Source organism: Heptranchias perlo, chromosome 14 (assembly GCF_035084215.1).
Source record: "Heptranchias perlo isolate sHepPer1 chromosome 14, sHepPer1.hap1, whole genome shotgun sequence".
Classification (NCBI taxonomy): Eukaryota; Metazoa; Chordata; class Chondrichthyes; order Hexanchiformes; family Hexanchidae; genus Heptranchias; species Heptranchias perlo.
The window spans coordinates 15,565,800-15,579,851 of NC_090338.1; the positions used below are offsets into that span (position 1 = coordinate 15,565,800).

The window sequence follows — 14,052 nt, forward strand, 5'->3', positions numbered from 1 at the left end:
CCCGACTTTCTATGCCGGTGTTTATGCTCCACATGAGCCTCCTCCCGCCCTATTTCAACTAACACTAGGAGAGGTGGTCAATCCCAGACTGTATCAGAGTTATGTGTCTCAGAGCCAAAGATCTGTTGAAGACACTTTCTTTTTCCAGGGGAATGGCCTCCAGGTGTCCTTAGTGGAACGATCGTCTCCCAATCCTCCCTCCTGGAGTAGATCAGGGGAGCATCACAGATTAAACTAACATATGTGATGCACTCGCCTAAATATGCTAATGAACCCATCCCTGGGATTTGGGACCTGGTCAGCATTCATTCCTAGAGGTGGCAGGGAGTCCTGCTCAGCCCTTGCTATGACTGGAACTCAAGACTTTTGGCCCCTGGCAATTCATGGTATAACACTCCTTTCTTTATAAAACAGAAGATTCTCCAATTTAACATGAGCTCTGTCATTTCAGATCGTCCAATAATATTTAAAATAATAGGTCCCAAGACTGACCCCTTTACTATCCCTCCCGAAATGTTTTTGAGCTTGATTAGTTCCCATTTTGGGATGCCCTCTTTTTCCTATTTTGAGCTAATTTTCTTTCTCAGCTTGAATGTGCACAACACCAATGATGTATGAACTGTGAGCTGAAAGGGAAGAGGAAGCTCATCCGTCTGTAGGTTTCACAAGAGACAACGTCAATTACTTTGTGCAGAGTAATGACTGAGAACCTCAGTTGTGCATCGCTGGACTTGGAGGTTTGCTGCTCAGTCTCTGGACTTCTTCATTAGTCTCTGCCCACAAGGTAGGCAATCTTACTGCAATCATACTTCTTCATAAAGGATTGATTTAAATGTGGTTTGAATAACACATTGCTCAAAGATCTTGTCCCTTTTTGACCTTTTACTCTTTCAAATCAGTTCTTCTGTTGCACCCTGTTCCTCTTTACACTAAACAGGGGCATCAACTGCTGATCTGTTTGGTTCCCTCTCCATAAAACTCCAATAAGGAGGTTTCTTACAACTAAATGACTGCATTTTACACATTTTAAGCTTTCCTGTTTGTTGGTACAAACATTTTTGTCTTTATCTTGATTTGTTTTTTCTGGTTTCCCAAGTGATGCTGTTGTACTGTTTGAGGTTTTCATTGTCCTTCAAAGTTCTGTTGGTTTTCAGTTCTTTGACTAATCAGTGGTGCCCAATTTTAGTTGAAAACATCTGTCAGTGAAGTGGGGAGTAAAAGAGTCAAAGAATAAAATGTAAGAGAACAGATGAATCATGGTGGAAAAACTTGATTGCCAGCCCTTAGTGTGGGCTTGACGACTGCCCCTACTTTTGGTTCAGCTCCTCCAGTGAATAAGATGCAGGAAAAAGCAGAAGCTCTAATTGACCTAAGGATCTGCCTGAAACCCGTTACCTTCTAATTGAGCTTGGAAAGCACAGCAATTACACCTTGCAGTCTTAAATCATCACATTAATTTATCATAGTTTCCCTTTATCAGCACAGTAATACATTGTGTGTGAGATGGTACAATGCTCCTGCCCTTATGAACCAGCCTCTGACCTACAGTGAGCAGCACCATATCAGATACACTACAGTAAAGAATTCTGTTTAGAAATCTATGAACAGAATCATTGCTGCCTATTTACAGTAATTTGGACAGATCGTTGAAGGATGTAGACGTGGTTAATCCAAAACTGTGACACTGAGATAACCATCGACTGCTTCAGGTTACTCACATGACCTCAGTCAGGACCAGTTAAACAAGCCCATGACAATTGCATTATTGTCCAGCATTTTAAAGATCCTTAAAGACATATTTTAGTTTATGTTTCAGAGTTGGCACGATACATTTTATTTGTAATTTCAAACATTAAAATTATTAGTTTCACATAAATTTCAGACCTAATGCTTTAGATATAAGGGGTTAATTTTAACGGGGAGCCGAGAAGATGGCAGGGGTGGAATTCCTGACAGGAAACCCGTAAGTACAGGTTTCCCAGACGTCCTAACGATTTTGACGTAAGGATGTCTTTCATTTTTTTTGTAGGTTTCCCTCCCAACAGGCCAGCCAGATTGACAGGCTGGCCGTCAGTCGGATGGGAGAATCAGAAGGCCCGGGAATCTCGGCCCCCAGGAATTAAAAATAAAAAAACTATCAAAATGGAGGCCCTAAGCCTCCTTAAAAGATTTTACTGATCAACCTGCCTCCTGAGAGCGGGCTGGTCGCCCGCCCATCGACCCGACACCATTAAAACCGGAAGTGGATGGGTTGGAGGCGGGTTTTACATTTTTAATTTTACCTTCCCACTCACCCCCAACCCACCCGACATCCAAGGTGTCAGCTATAGCTCAGTGGTAGCACTCTCTCCTCTGAGACAGAACATTATGGGTTAAAGACCAATTCCAGAGACTTGAGCACATCATTTAGGCTAATACTTCAGTGCAGTACTGAGGGGGTGCTGCACTGTCGGAGGTTCCGTCTTTCGGATGAGATGTTAAATTGATGCCCTGTCTGCCCTCTCAGGCAAACATTTAAGATCTCAGTGTCCTATTCGAAGAAGAGCAGTGGTGTTCTCCTACTGTCCTGATCAATATTTATCCCTCAACCAACACCTAAAACAGATGTTGGGTTAAATTGTTTAACCCCCAAAAACGGGCGCTGGGATCGTGATGCACGATTAATTCGCGCCTGTTGGTTGCAATGCAGGCAGCACGTAACATTCGTACTGTCCGATGATTTCAGTGATTGCTGCGTGCAACCAGCGCTATCTACATTGATTATTGGCTGCATACATCAGCAGGGGACTCCAATATTGGGAGAGGTCAGCACCACTTAAAGGCAGCTGCACCTCTTAAAGGCGCAGTGCACTGTGGCTGCAGGAAGTGGTGGAAGTGAATGGTGAGGTGAATCTGTGCTGCAATATAGTGAAGCATGGTGGAAACTCTGGAATTTTTAATAAGCAACAACTTGGCTGCTCAAAGTTAGCGGGACTCTGATATTTTCAAAATGTGAGATACTGGTCTGAATGGAGATCAGAAATTACACAAGTAAAACACAGATGCAGGTCTCGTCCCTACTTTTAAAAACAGTTAAAAACAGTTGTTGCGTTTTAAAATATTGAAAAGGTTTCTCAAAACTACATTCCATATCCTCCAATTTACACTCCAGACCCGGCCAATCTGAGTTTGTACCGGGCCTGTGAAAGACCGTGCACCAAGGTTCTCTGATGATGCACTCGAGGCCTTGGTGCAAGAGGTGGACAGAATGAGGGGCACCCTATATCCGCAGTGGGGCAAGCGGCCATCCAGACATATGCTCAAGAGGCAGCGGGAGGCAGTAGCGATGAGGTCAATGCCAGGAGCACAGCACCACAAGCATGGATGCAGTGCAGGAAGAAGTTCAATGACTTGACACAAGTGGTCAAGGTGAGTGAGTTCAACTGTCAAATGGAACCTCCTACCAACTGCACCATTAGCCTCATCCACTGGTCCACGCACTACACCCCCATCACCCACCGACCAACAAATTCTTTCAATCAGTATGACCTCTTCCAATCAGATGCTTCATATCATCCTCACAAATTATTCCTGTTGCAAGCCGCACACCCCAAACTCACAGGCCACACACACTGGCAGCTATTCAACCATGACAACCACATCACCCAAACATCTTGCAGGATGCTCATCGATACACGTCCCGCTTTCTTGCAGGAGAAGATGGCTCATAACAGGAGGCAGCAAGTGGCAGAGGCTCTATGGAACATGAACCTGCTGTCCTCTCTCAGATGACAGCATTAGTGTCCTACCCCTACCACTCTGCCAGTGCTCTTGTGTTGCCTGTCAGCTAGCCAGCCCACTCTGTATAGCGTATTGCAACTTTATTCAAGTATAGGAAACCTCCAAAAAGAGGTACAAATGCAGCAGCAGCCAGAATAAATAATCCATCAACTAACCAGTAACTCTTGCATGGTCTCTTTAAATAGCACTGGTGGGGGGATCTTCATGCCGTTTAAGACCTGTTCAGCTGTGAGAGGTTAAGACAGTGCGTTGGCTGGAGCATGGCATTCCAAAATAACAGCGGTCCCTTTAAATCAGCGTTGCACACTGATTAACACCATAATCTCCCTCCTTTATCTGCTGCTGGCATTTGTGAGGTGCGCCTGTGCAAACACCTTTACCAAGATGGTGTCCTGTGCACGTCACGCCAGAGGTGTGCACGTGCATCACGGACGCTATTTTCGGGGCTTAGGTGTCCGTGTAGATGCAAGGCCAAATTCCCCCCCCCCCCCCACGATCTGATCATTTATTTAATTACTGTTTGTGGGACCTTGCTCTGCACTATTTGGCTGCTGAGTTTCTTACATTACAACAGTAACTACATTTCAAAAGTGCTTCATTGGTTGTAAAGCACTTTGGGATGTCCTGAGGTCGTGAAAGTCGCTATATAAATGCTACAGGTATGGTTGAGTCAGAATGCTCTAACAAAGTGCAGGCACAGACACAACAGGCCAAATTCTTCTGTGATGTAATCTTGAATGGCTCAATAGAAAGGAGGGATGGCATTGACCATTATAGTGAGCAATTACCTTTATATCCATCAGAAAGAGTCTAATCCTGGAGGTTATCATTTACTTATTAAGTTTCTACCTGAGATGTAGAAGAACAAGAAGTGCTGCTGAGAGAATAAACACAAAGACAGAGATCTTGTGGATGGAATAGTGTCTCTTCAACTTCATTCTAACTCAGCTCCACACGCACACACCGTGCGCACATGCATTAGAAAGAAAGAACTTGTATTTATATACTGCCCATGACATCAAGGCAGCATTTAACCAAGTGCGCCACCAAGGAACCTTAATAAAACTGAAGTCAATGGGGATGTGGGGGCTCTCCAGTGGCTGGAGTCATACACGGCCAAAGGAAAATGGTTCTGGTCGTTGGAGGCAAATCATCTCAACCTCAGGATATTGCTTGCCACCATATTGGAAGCAGAGGAGGCCATTTAATGCCCATAAATCTGGCGCTGAGCGTTCGAATTTCCAGGCCTTTAAGTTCCAGCCTCAAGATAGACTGCTTCCAACTCCAGGCTGCTGATTTGAATCACATGCAATCTCATTTACAAATAATTTCATTGCTTAATACAGTGTGCACCAACCTGAGGGAAGACTACCAAATAGATCACACAACTGATGTGAAAAATGTAGTGGTGCACAGGTATGAGGGAACTAAACTCACTTTAATTAGACTCAGTTTTATTGATGAGCACATCGGGCTATAAATTGGGCCGCGTATCACCTGTTGTGTAGGCGCGACGCAGCCTCCTAAGGACCTAAAATGGCGTCCGGAATGTGAGCGCACACTTCTAGCGTGACGTGCGACAGACGCCATCTTGGTTAAGGCTTTCGCGCACACGTAGATAACGAACGCCGGCACCATGTAAAGTGGGGAGAATACTTAGTAGATCAGAGTGCAACACTGATTTAAAGGAACGTATGCGATTTTGGAACTCAATACTCTAACCAACACTATTTAAAAGGATCATACAGATGTTTCAGGTTAGTTGCTGGATTACTGGTACAATTGTACATGTTGGTTGAAGCTTCCTACATTTGGAGAAAGTTGCAATATTATATAGAGAGTGGTTTGGCAGGTCCTGCATTACTGTTGGTGGCATTTAAAGCAGTATACGAACAAGGTTTCTGCCAACCATGGGTGGCCCTGCTCGGACTCCCGCTGGGCATTGAACACAACTGGGAGCATGTAGAGAGGCCACACAGAGCAGGTCAATCTGCGAGGTGAGGGAGGCGGGCACTGAGCAGGACGCCATATCCAATGAGGGCCTTCAGGGACCAATTCTCTTACCTCAACCTGAGTGAAGATCATTGCATCCAACATCATTGGTTCACGAAAGAGGTTGTGATGGAGATATGTCAACTGCTGCAGCCACAACTGCAGCTTCAGACGGCAAGGACAGCATTGCCTGTGGCTGTGAAGGTAACTGTGGCGCTGAACTTTCACAGCTCTGGATCCTTTAAGGCTGCTGCTGGTGATATGAGCAACATCTCGCAGTTTGCAGTGCACTGCTGCATAAGGGAGGTCATGGCTTCACCATGGTGCAGGGTGCCATTGACTGCACACATATTGCCATGAGTGCTCCACATCTCAAACTTGGCTTTCTTCATGAACAGAAAGGGGTTCCACTCCCTCAATGTGCAGCTGGTGTGCGACCACACGCAGTGCATCATGCAGGTCAATGTCCACTACCCTGACAGCAGTCATGATTCCTTCATTCTGCGGCAGTCCAACGCCCCACCTATCTTTCAACCGGCACGGCAAGTCAAAGGCTGGTCACTGGGCAACGAGGGCTATCCCCTCATGAGGTGGCTCATGGCTCAGGTCAGGAACGCATGCACACGTGCACAGCAGGCCTACAATGAGAGCAATGCGGTCACACGGAACATCATCGAGTACACCATAGATGTTCTAAACCACACTTCCGCTGTCTGGAGGAGCCCTGCAGTACTCAGCTGAGTGGGTGTCAAGATTTGTCGTCATATTCTGCATGCTGCACAACCTCGCCCTTATGAGAGGACAGCCCTTGCCACCACCTATCCGGCAAGACCCTGAACCAGAGACAGAGGGAGAGGAGGAAGAGGCAGGGGAGGAGAAGGAGGAGACAGAAAAGGAAGTGGAGGAAGAGGCAAAGAGGCAACAAGGTGGACAGATACTATCTACCAGGGCTCTGCGTGCTCACTTTATTAATGAGCGATATCAGTAACATCACCAACAGTCCTACGCTCCTCACCATTCCTCTCCCACATGACCATCCAATCATCCTTCTTATGATTACACTTTGCTTCTTCCTGCAGCTCATCACATAAATAAAAACAACCACCAACTCCGACTTCAAATACAAATTTATAAACTAACACATGAAATGATATAAACAACATTACACTTTTCACCCTTGTGCATTCTCTTAATCTCTGTTGTTCATGCTCCATTCCCAGTGCTCCAACAAGGTGCATCCCCTGTGGCTGGAGCATGGGTGGTGGAAGGCTGCTGACCTTCAATTGAGGAGCGTGCAGATGGCCGTGGAGGATGACCTTGAGCAGCTCTGGTTCGGGATGACTCGATTTCAGACTGCACCATCTCGGCATGGGCTGCAGCAGTCTGGTCTGGCTAGCTGACGGGCAAGAGCAAGGGCACTGGCTGAGTGGCAGGGGTGAGAGCAGGAATGCTGTCATCCTGAGAATGAGAGGCGATCTTATTGAAACATATAAGATTGTGAAGGGGCTTGATCGGGTGGATACGGTAAGGATGTTCCCAAGGATGGGTGAGACGAGAACTAGGGGGCATAATCTTAGAATAAGGGGCTGCTCTTTCAAAACTGAGATGAGGGAAACTTCTTCACTCAGAGGGTGGTAGGTCTGTGGAATTTGCTGCCCCAGGAAGCTATGGAAGCTACATCATTAAATAAATTTAAAACAGAAATAGACAGTTTCCTAGAAGTAAAGGGAATTAGGGGTTATGGGGAGTGGGCAGGAAATTGGACATGAATTTAGATTTGAGGTTAGGATCAGATCAGCCATGATCTTATTGAATGGTGGAGCAGGCTCGAGGGGCCGATTGGCCTACTGCTGCTCCTATTTCTTATGTTCTTATGTTCTTATGTTTGTGTTCCATGGAGCCAATGCCTCTGTTCTGGGGCGGCGCCTCAGCAATCCTGGTGATCTGCTAGACTGCTGTGACGCCCTGGAAGCCCCGTTCCACAGTCGAACCCAGAGCTGCGATAGCAGCAGTCTGAGCTCTAAATGCAGCAGTTAGACCTTGGACGACAGATGTTTGTGCTGCAATGGAAGCTGTGACATCGGTCATCAGAAGCTGCATCATGGTGGGTTCCACAGATGTGCTGATGGAGGTGACCACCCGTTCCATGTGGGAAAGGATGGGCTTCAAGCTCTGTGCAAAGCCCTGCGCTAAGTTCGAGGTGGACTCCCCCATGCCCCGTGACATTGCACACAGGCTTTCTGGCAGGCTTTTCAGTGCACCAAGCATTTGGCTGTGTATTCCCATTGGCCTGGCCCATCGAAGTCATCATCTGATTCCTCGGCTTCAGAACTAGTGTGCCACCTCGCCCTCCAGCGAACTGGCACCTGCGGTGTCCGTTCCCCCCGCCCCAGTTCCTGTGCACTTGTGCCCGGTGTTTCACCACATGCAGATCCCTCCTCTAACCTAGCCTCTAAGCTACACATAGATTCAGTCTCTGAGCTGCTGGATGCGAACGGCAGATCAAGTGACCTTGTGGCTTCATTATCACGGTCTTCCTCCTCCTCCACCTCGGACGGTGCCGGCTCCAGTTCTTGGGCATCTCCAATGATAAAGGGAGACGGGATGAGTTGTGAAGCGGGGGTGGAGAAAGTAAGACGTGCGTGCTGACACCATCTGCAGCACGTGAGTGGGGTGAGGGAGATGTGGGAAACGAGAAGTAGTATTAAGTATGTAGAGACCCTCATCAGCGAGACCTTCAGCGCCGCCAGTGGCCACGTCCGCGGCGACGGCCCACCCAATGATCCCCAGCACTGTCTCCTCCGTGGGGGTGAGGACGTGTAGGTGTGCCTGTCCTCCCCCAGGTCTTTACTGCTGCCAGCTGTTATGCGCCAACTTCTGCAGCAAGTCAGAGGGAAGTGTTTCTGCAAGGTGTTTGGGTGATGTGGCTGACATGGTTGAATAGCTGCCAGTGTGTGTGACCTGAGAGTTGTGGGTGTGTGGCTCACAATGTGAGGGTGAGATGCAGTATCCAAAGTGCAGCCTTGCGTACGGATGGAAAGTGTTTGTTGGTGGGTGGGTGACGGGGGGTATCGTGCATGGAGCAGTGGTGCAGTTGGTAGGATTTGCCACTTGCCACTTGCATTCACTCACCTTGACCACTCGTGTCAAATCATTGTAATTTCTCCTGCACTGCATCCTCGTGAATGGTGCAATGTTCCTGGCATTCACTTCCAGGGCTATTTTCTCCTACTGGCTCCGCAGCTGGTGTCTGGAGAGCCTCCTGCCACCCTACGGGTACAGGATGGCCCTCCTCGTGTCCACCTTGTCCACTAAGACCTCTGGAGCGTCATCGGAGAACCTTGGTGCAGGCTCTCTCACCGGTCCAGCATTAGACTTTCCTTCCACCACTGATTGAATTGACAGTGCACTTCCTCTTTAAAAGCTGCCTTTAAGTAGTGCTGGCCACGCCCCATATCGAGCCCCTTGCTGGTGCGTGCAGTCCCTCAACAGCTCAGGTAGTGCTGGCTGCTCGCAACAATCATGCAGATTATCAACCGTACGAATCTCAAGTGTTACTTACATCTCAATAATCGGGCGCGGGTTAATCGCAAACTGCAACCCCCGCGCCCAGTTTTGGGGGTTAACCAATTTAATCCCCAATGTAACACTTCCCACGTCATGTCTCAAGTTACTCACACAGTGTCTCCCACAGTATTATTTACTGAAAGCAATCTATCTAATTTGCATTTGAATGAATCAACACTTTCTGCTTCCACCGTCTCCTTCGGACGTTTGATCCATAGATTTACACTCACTGCACTAACAGGGTATAAATTCTTCTTTGGGCGGTGGCGCTAAACAGGCGATAGTGAACGGCCGCCTGTTTCACACTCGGTCCAATTTTCTTTTCCATTGAAGTCAGTGGGAGACAAAATCAGGCAGTAGAGCAAAAAAAAGTCACCGATTCGTTCTCACCCGTTCTGCTTCTCTGCCCAAAATCAATTTACAGCCCACTGCTTCCGCAGATTAGTTTTGAATTTACCCCTTTTCAAGCACAGGTGGTGTTCTCTGGTTCCACTGTTCTGAAACAGCTTGTCATGGTCTACACTATCTCGTCCCTTTAGAATCCTAAAAGCAGCAATCATAAGAACTCTCAGCCTTCTCTTTTCCAGTGTGAACATGCTCAATTGACATAATCGCTCCTTATAATCCAATCCCTCCATTCCCTCAATCATTCTGGATGCTCTCTTTATTCTCTCAGCAGGTGCAATATCCTCTTTGTGTTTCGGTGACCAGAACTGGACACAATATTCTAAGTGCGGTCCCACCAATCATTTAGAAAGCGGCAGGATTACCCCACTATTTCGATACAAGATTGAATTTTTAATACATCCCAACATCTGATTTGTTTTACTCACTGCCACTGAACATTGTTGGAATAGCTTCAATTTGTTGGCCCAGATTTTGCTGGAGCAGGGCATCCAACGGCGTCTCTCGTTAGTCAGACTTAACCCTCCACCCTTCAGCACAAAACATTCTTGGCCACTAAGTTGCTGAAAGTGCGAGCTGATAACGTCACAGCGAGGGAAACAGGGCTTCTGGGACCTGAGTGAACAGGGTATCTCCTTAACCAATCAGATTGAAGGATTGAGAAATAAAGAGCACAAAGACTGAGAGGAGAGTGCAAATTAGAGTGGGTGAATTCAATGTCAAATCAGGTTCAGAAAGAGAAATAAAGAGAGGGAAAGAAAGATTGGATTAAGAGAGGGAGAAAAAAGAGAAAGAAAGGAAAAGTAAAAAAAAAAAAAAATTTGACATTTTTAAACATCGACAATTAATACCTGAAGGAATGAGACTTCACACTTGCAATACTTAGGGCTCGATTTTCGCACCCCCGAGTGGGTGCGTTCGTGGCGGGGTGCCACTTAAAGTAATTATTAAGGTTTTTCAGGTCGTTTAGAGACCTGATTAACATGACATTTTAGGAGGGGTGGGATTTTGCAAATAACTGGGACTGTTTCCCGTACTGGGGGAAACACTCCCAGTTCAAATGGATGTGTTGCAGCCATCAGCCTGTGGCAGCTGCAAAGGTCCATTTGACAGGTGGTGGGGGGAGACCCTCACTCATTGCAGGAGGCCACTCTGTCACTTTGGACAAAGTTTGGCCTCCACCACCCTCCTCCTAACAATAAAATTCACCCACTTGCACATTTACCCCGGTGTCCAGACACATTTACCTACCTTGCGGACCCCCTCAAACGTACATCTTCCGGATGGGGGCTGCCATGGCTGCAGTCATGACCTCTTTGGAGGACGAACAGCATCACCAGCCTCGCCGGCAACGCTGTCCACCTCTGACACGTGGAGCTCCACAAAACAGTGCTGTGACACATCCACCTGTACAGCAGGAGGGTGGGCAACGGCAGAGAGAGATGCGTTGCAGAAGGCACTACCCTCGCCACAGGGACTACAGACCGAGGCTCAGCTTCCTGGACCTCTCTGAGCAGCAGTGCACACAGAGGCTCAGATTCATTCGACATGTAGTCCTGGAAATCTGCAGCCTCCTTCATGCCGAGCTGCTCCCGGCTGGCCCGAGCACCATCTTCTTACCTGTCGCTGTCAAAGTCACCACTCTCCTCAACAACTTCTCCTCCGCATCCTTCCAGGGTGCCACTGGGGACATCGTCGACGTGTCTCAGTTGTCTGCACAAAAGAGCCCTGCAAATACACCTACACCCACTCTGCAGTGACACAATGGGTGGCATCAGTTGTGGGTCTTCATCGTGATCCTCAGGAAGGGCATTATTGCACAAACAAGACAAAATTCGCAAAGACGTGGCAGTAGTGGTGACAATATAATATGTAATGTGAGTTGATCAGAAATTAAATGTAGGTTAAAACCATGACAAACCCTCAAACACCCTTGTGCATCCCCTTCATGCTCACGACACGTTTGCCTTACGCTTCCTACTGCACGTATGTGATGCATGCCCTGTGGCTGCAGCACAGGTAGTGGCAGGTTGAGTGAGGCTGACCGTGAAAGAGATGCATGAGAGAGTGAGTATGAGATAGAGCCATGAGATTATATCAGGTTTGGGTTGAGTGGTAGTGGCGGGATGAGTACTGGCGAGGTGAGTATGTGCAGGTAAGATGAGGATGAGCTTTGAGTGGGTGTGAGGAGTGATGTGACAGAGTAGTGTTGGCAGTGCTGAAGGAGATGTGGGGTGGGGGTGGTGATGTGGCAGACGGAGTGTAGGGGAATGAGTAAGTGTACTCACTTTGGCTGACCTACTTAGGTCATTGAAGCGCCTCCTGCACTGTATGCAGGTGCATGATATGTTGGTGGTGCAGGTGACCTCCTCTGCCACCTCGAGCCCGGCCTTCTTGGTGGCAGAGGCAGGCCGCTTCCTCCCGCCCGCCGGGGGAAGATCTCTGTCCTCCCCCTCCTCCTCACCCCATCCAATAATACCTGGAGTGAGGCATCATTCCCCCTGGGCTGCTCCATGCTGTATTTTTTCCTGTTTCCTGCAGCATCAGTCAGTGGAGGACTGCCCCTTTAAATAGGGCTCCTCCAGCTGACAGTCTATGCTGCGCATGCGCAGTCCGCCCACCGCGCAGCTTTCCAGCGCGAAACCCGGAAGAACAGATAAGTGGCTCCAATCAAGCTGCAATCGCGTGCTGAGCACCCCGATTTCACTGGGCGCGTTACCCCCGCGCTCACTCGTCCCCCCACTGCGAACCTGCCGCCCTCCTAATATCGGACCCATAATGTTCAGTTTCAGAGAGGTTGATTGGCAGAAATGAACAATTATCATGTTGTTAAAAAGGTACTTGTGCTTGAAATGACAAGACTTAACTTTCTGTGGCGAATTTAATTTGTAACCACCGCGCAAATACAGCAACTTCACGCCATTCAATGGATTTCAATGGTAAGGCAGCAGGGAGATGCAGTTTCTGCAAAGCAAACAGCGGAGCCCAGTTGCCCTGGAGAAGATGGTGGTGGGCCTTCTTCTTAAACCACTGCAGTCCATGTGGTGAATGTACTCCCACAATGCTATTAGATAGGGAGTTCCAGGATTTTGTCCCTGCAACGATAAAGGAACAGTGATATATGTCCTAGTCGGGATGGTGTGTGACTTGGAGGGGATCTTGGAGGTGATCGTGTTCCCATGCACCTGCTGCCCTCGTCCTTCTAGTTAGTGGAGATCGCAGGTTTCAGAGGTGTTGCTGAAGAAGCCTTGGCACCCTGTAGAAAGGACACAATGCAGCCACAGTGCACCCATGGTGGAAGGAGTGAATGTTTAAGGTGGTGGATGGGTTGGCGATCAAGCAGTCCACTTTGTCCTGGAAGGCGTTGAGCTTTTTGGGTGTTTTTGCAGCTGCAGCCAACCTCGCAAGTGGAGAGTATTCCATCACATTCCTGACTTATGCCTTGTAAATGGTGGAGAGGATTTGGGGAGTCAGGAGGTGAGCCATTCGCCACAGAATACCCAGCCTCTGACCTGCTCTAGTAGCCATGGCATTTATAGGGCTGGTACAGTTGTGTTTCTGGTCAATTGCAACCCCCAGGATGTTGATGGTGTGGGATTTGGTGATGATAATGCCATTGAAAGCATGTTATTATATAGACATGATCAATAAATGGAGCAGCAGTGAACAAGAAATATTAATTGCTGTTCATTCATTCCCTCAAGCATATAAAATTCATACATTTTCTGATCAGTTTTATTTAACTTTGTGTATGTGAAAATTATGGTGGAGAAGTGAAGAGCAAGTGCCTCAGTTTTACTTCGAGTGGTTTTCAGGTAAAATATATATATCTATATGTATATTTCTTACAGGCAAAGTGACTGAATCCAAGAGAAGTGTCTATGATTTTTCTGCAGCAAAATGCCAGCTGGTTTGATGTTAAGTTTCTTTGTGTTTCTACTTCGGTCTGTTTTCACTCAGAGTAAGTGCCTTTTTTCCACCAATCACATTCATATTGTTTGACTTTATCATCGTGTTTAATGAAATCACGCATCTATTATTCAGAAAGCAAGTAAGGTCTTTATTTTCATGTTCCTGCTCCTTTAAACAGGATGAGTAAGTTCGCTTTTCAGATTCAAGCAATAGAAAAACTTAATGTAATAAAAAATGTTAGCATATTTCTCATTGCTCTTCAACTCCTTTTCCCGATCTATCTATCACTCTGTTTATCCATTCATCTGTCCATCTACTCTTACAGCAAACTTCATCACACAGCAAGTTGTCACATTTCAAAGTGTCACACTCACTCTGTGGAGCACTTTCTGTATT

The 14,052-nt window shown here is 47.3% G+C and overlaps 1 protein-coding gene across 1 annotated transcript in view; it reads left to right on the plus strand.

Annotated features, from left to right (window-relative positions):
• The first annotated feature begins 697 nt into the window (after window positions 1-697).
• Window positions 698-14,052, plus strand: part of LOC137332064 (uncharacterized) — a 46,534-nt gene continuing 33,179 nt past the window's right edge. The window contains exons 1-2 of the mRNA XM_067995788.1: window positions 698-784; window positions 13,596-13,705. Coding sequence (XP_067851889.1) covers window positions 13,645-13,705 — 61 coding nt within the window. The 5' untranslated portion in view covers window positions 698-784; window positions 13,596-13,644. The remainder of the gene's footprint in view (window positions 785-13,595; window positions 13,706-14,052) is intronic.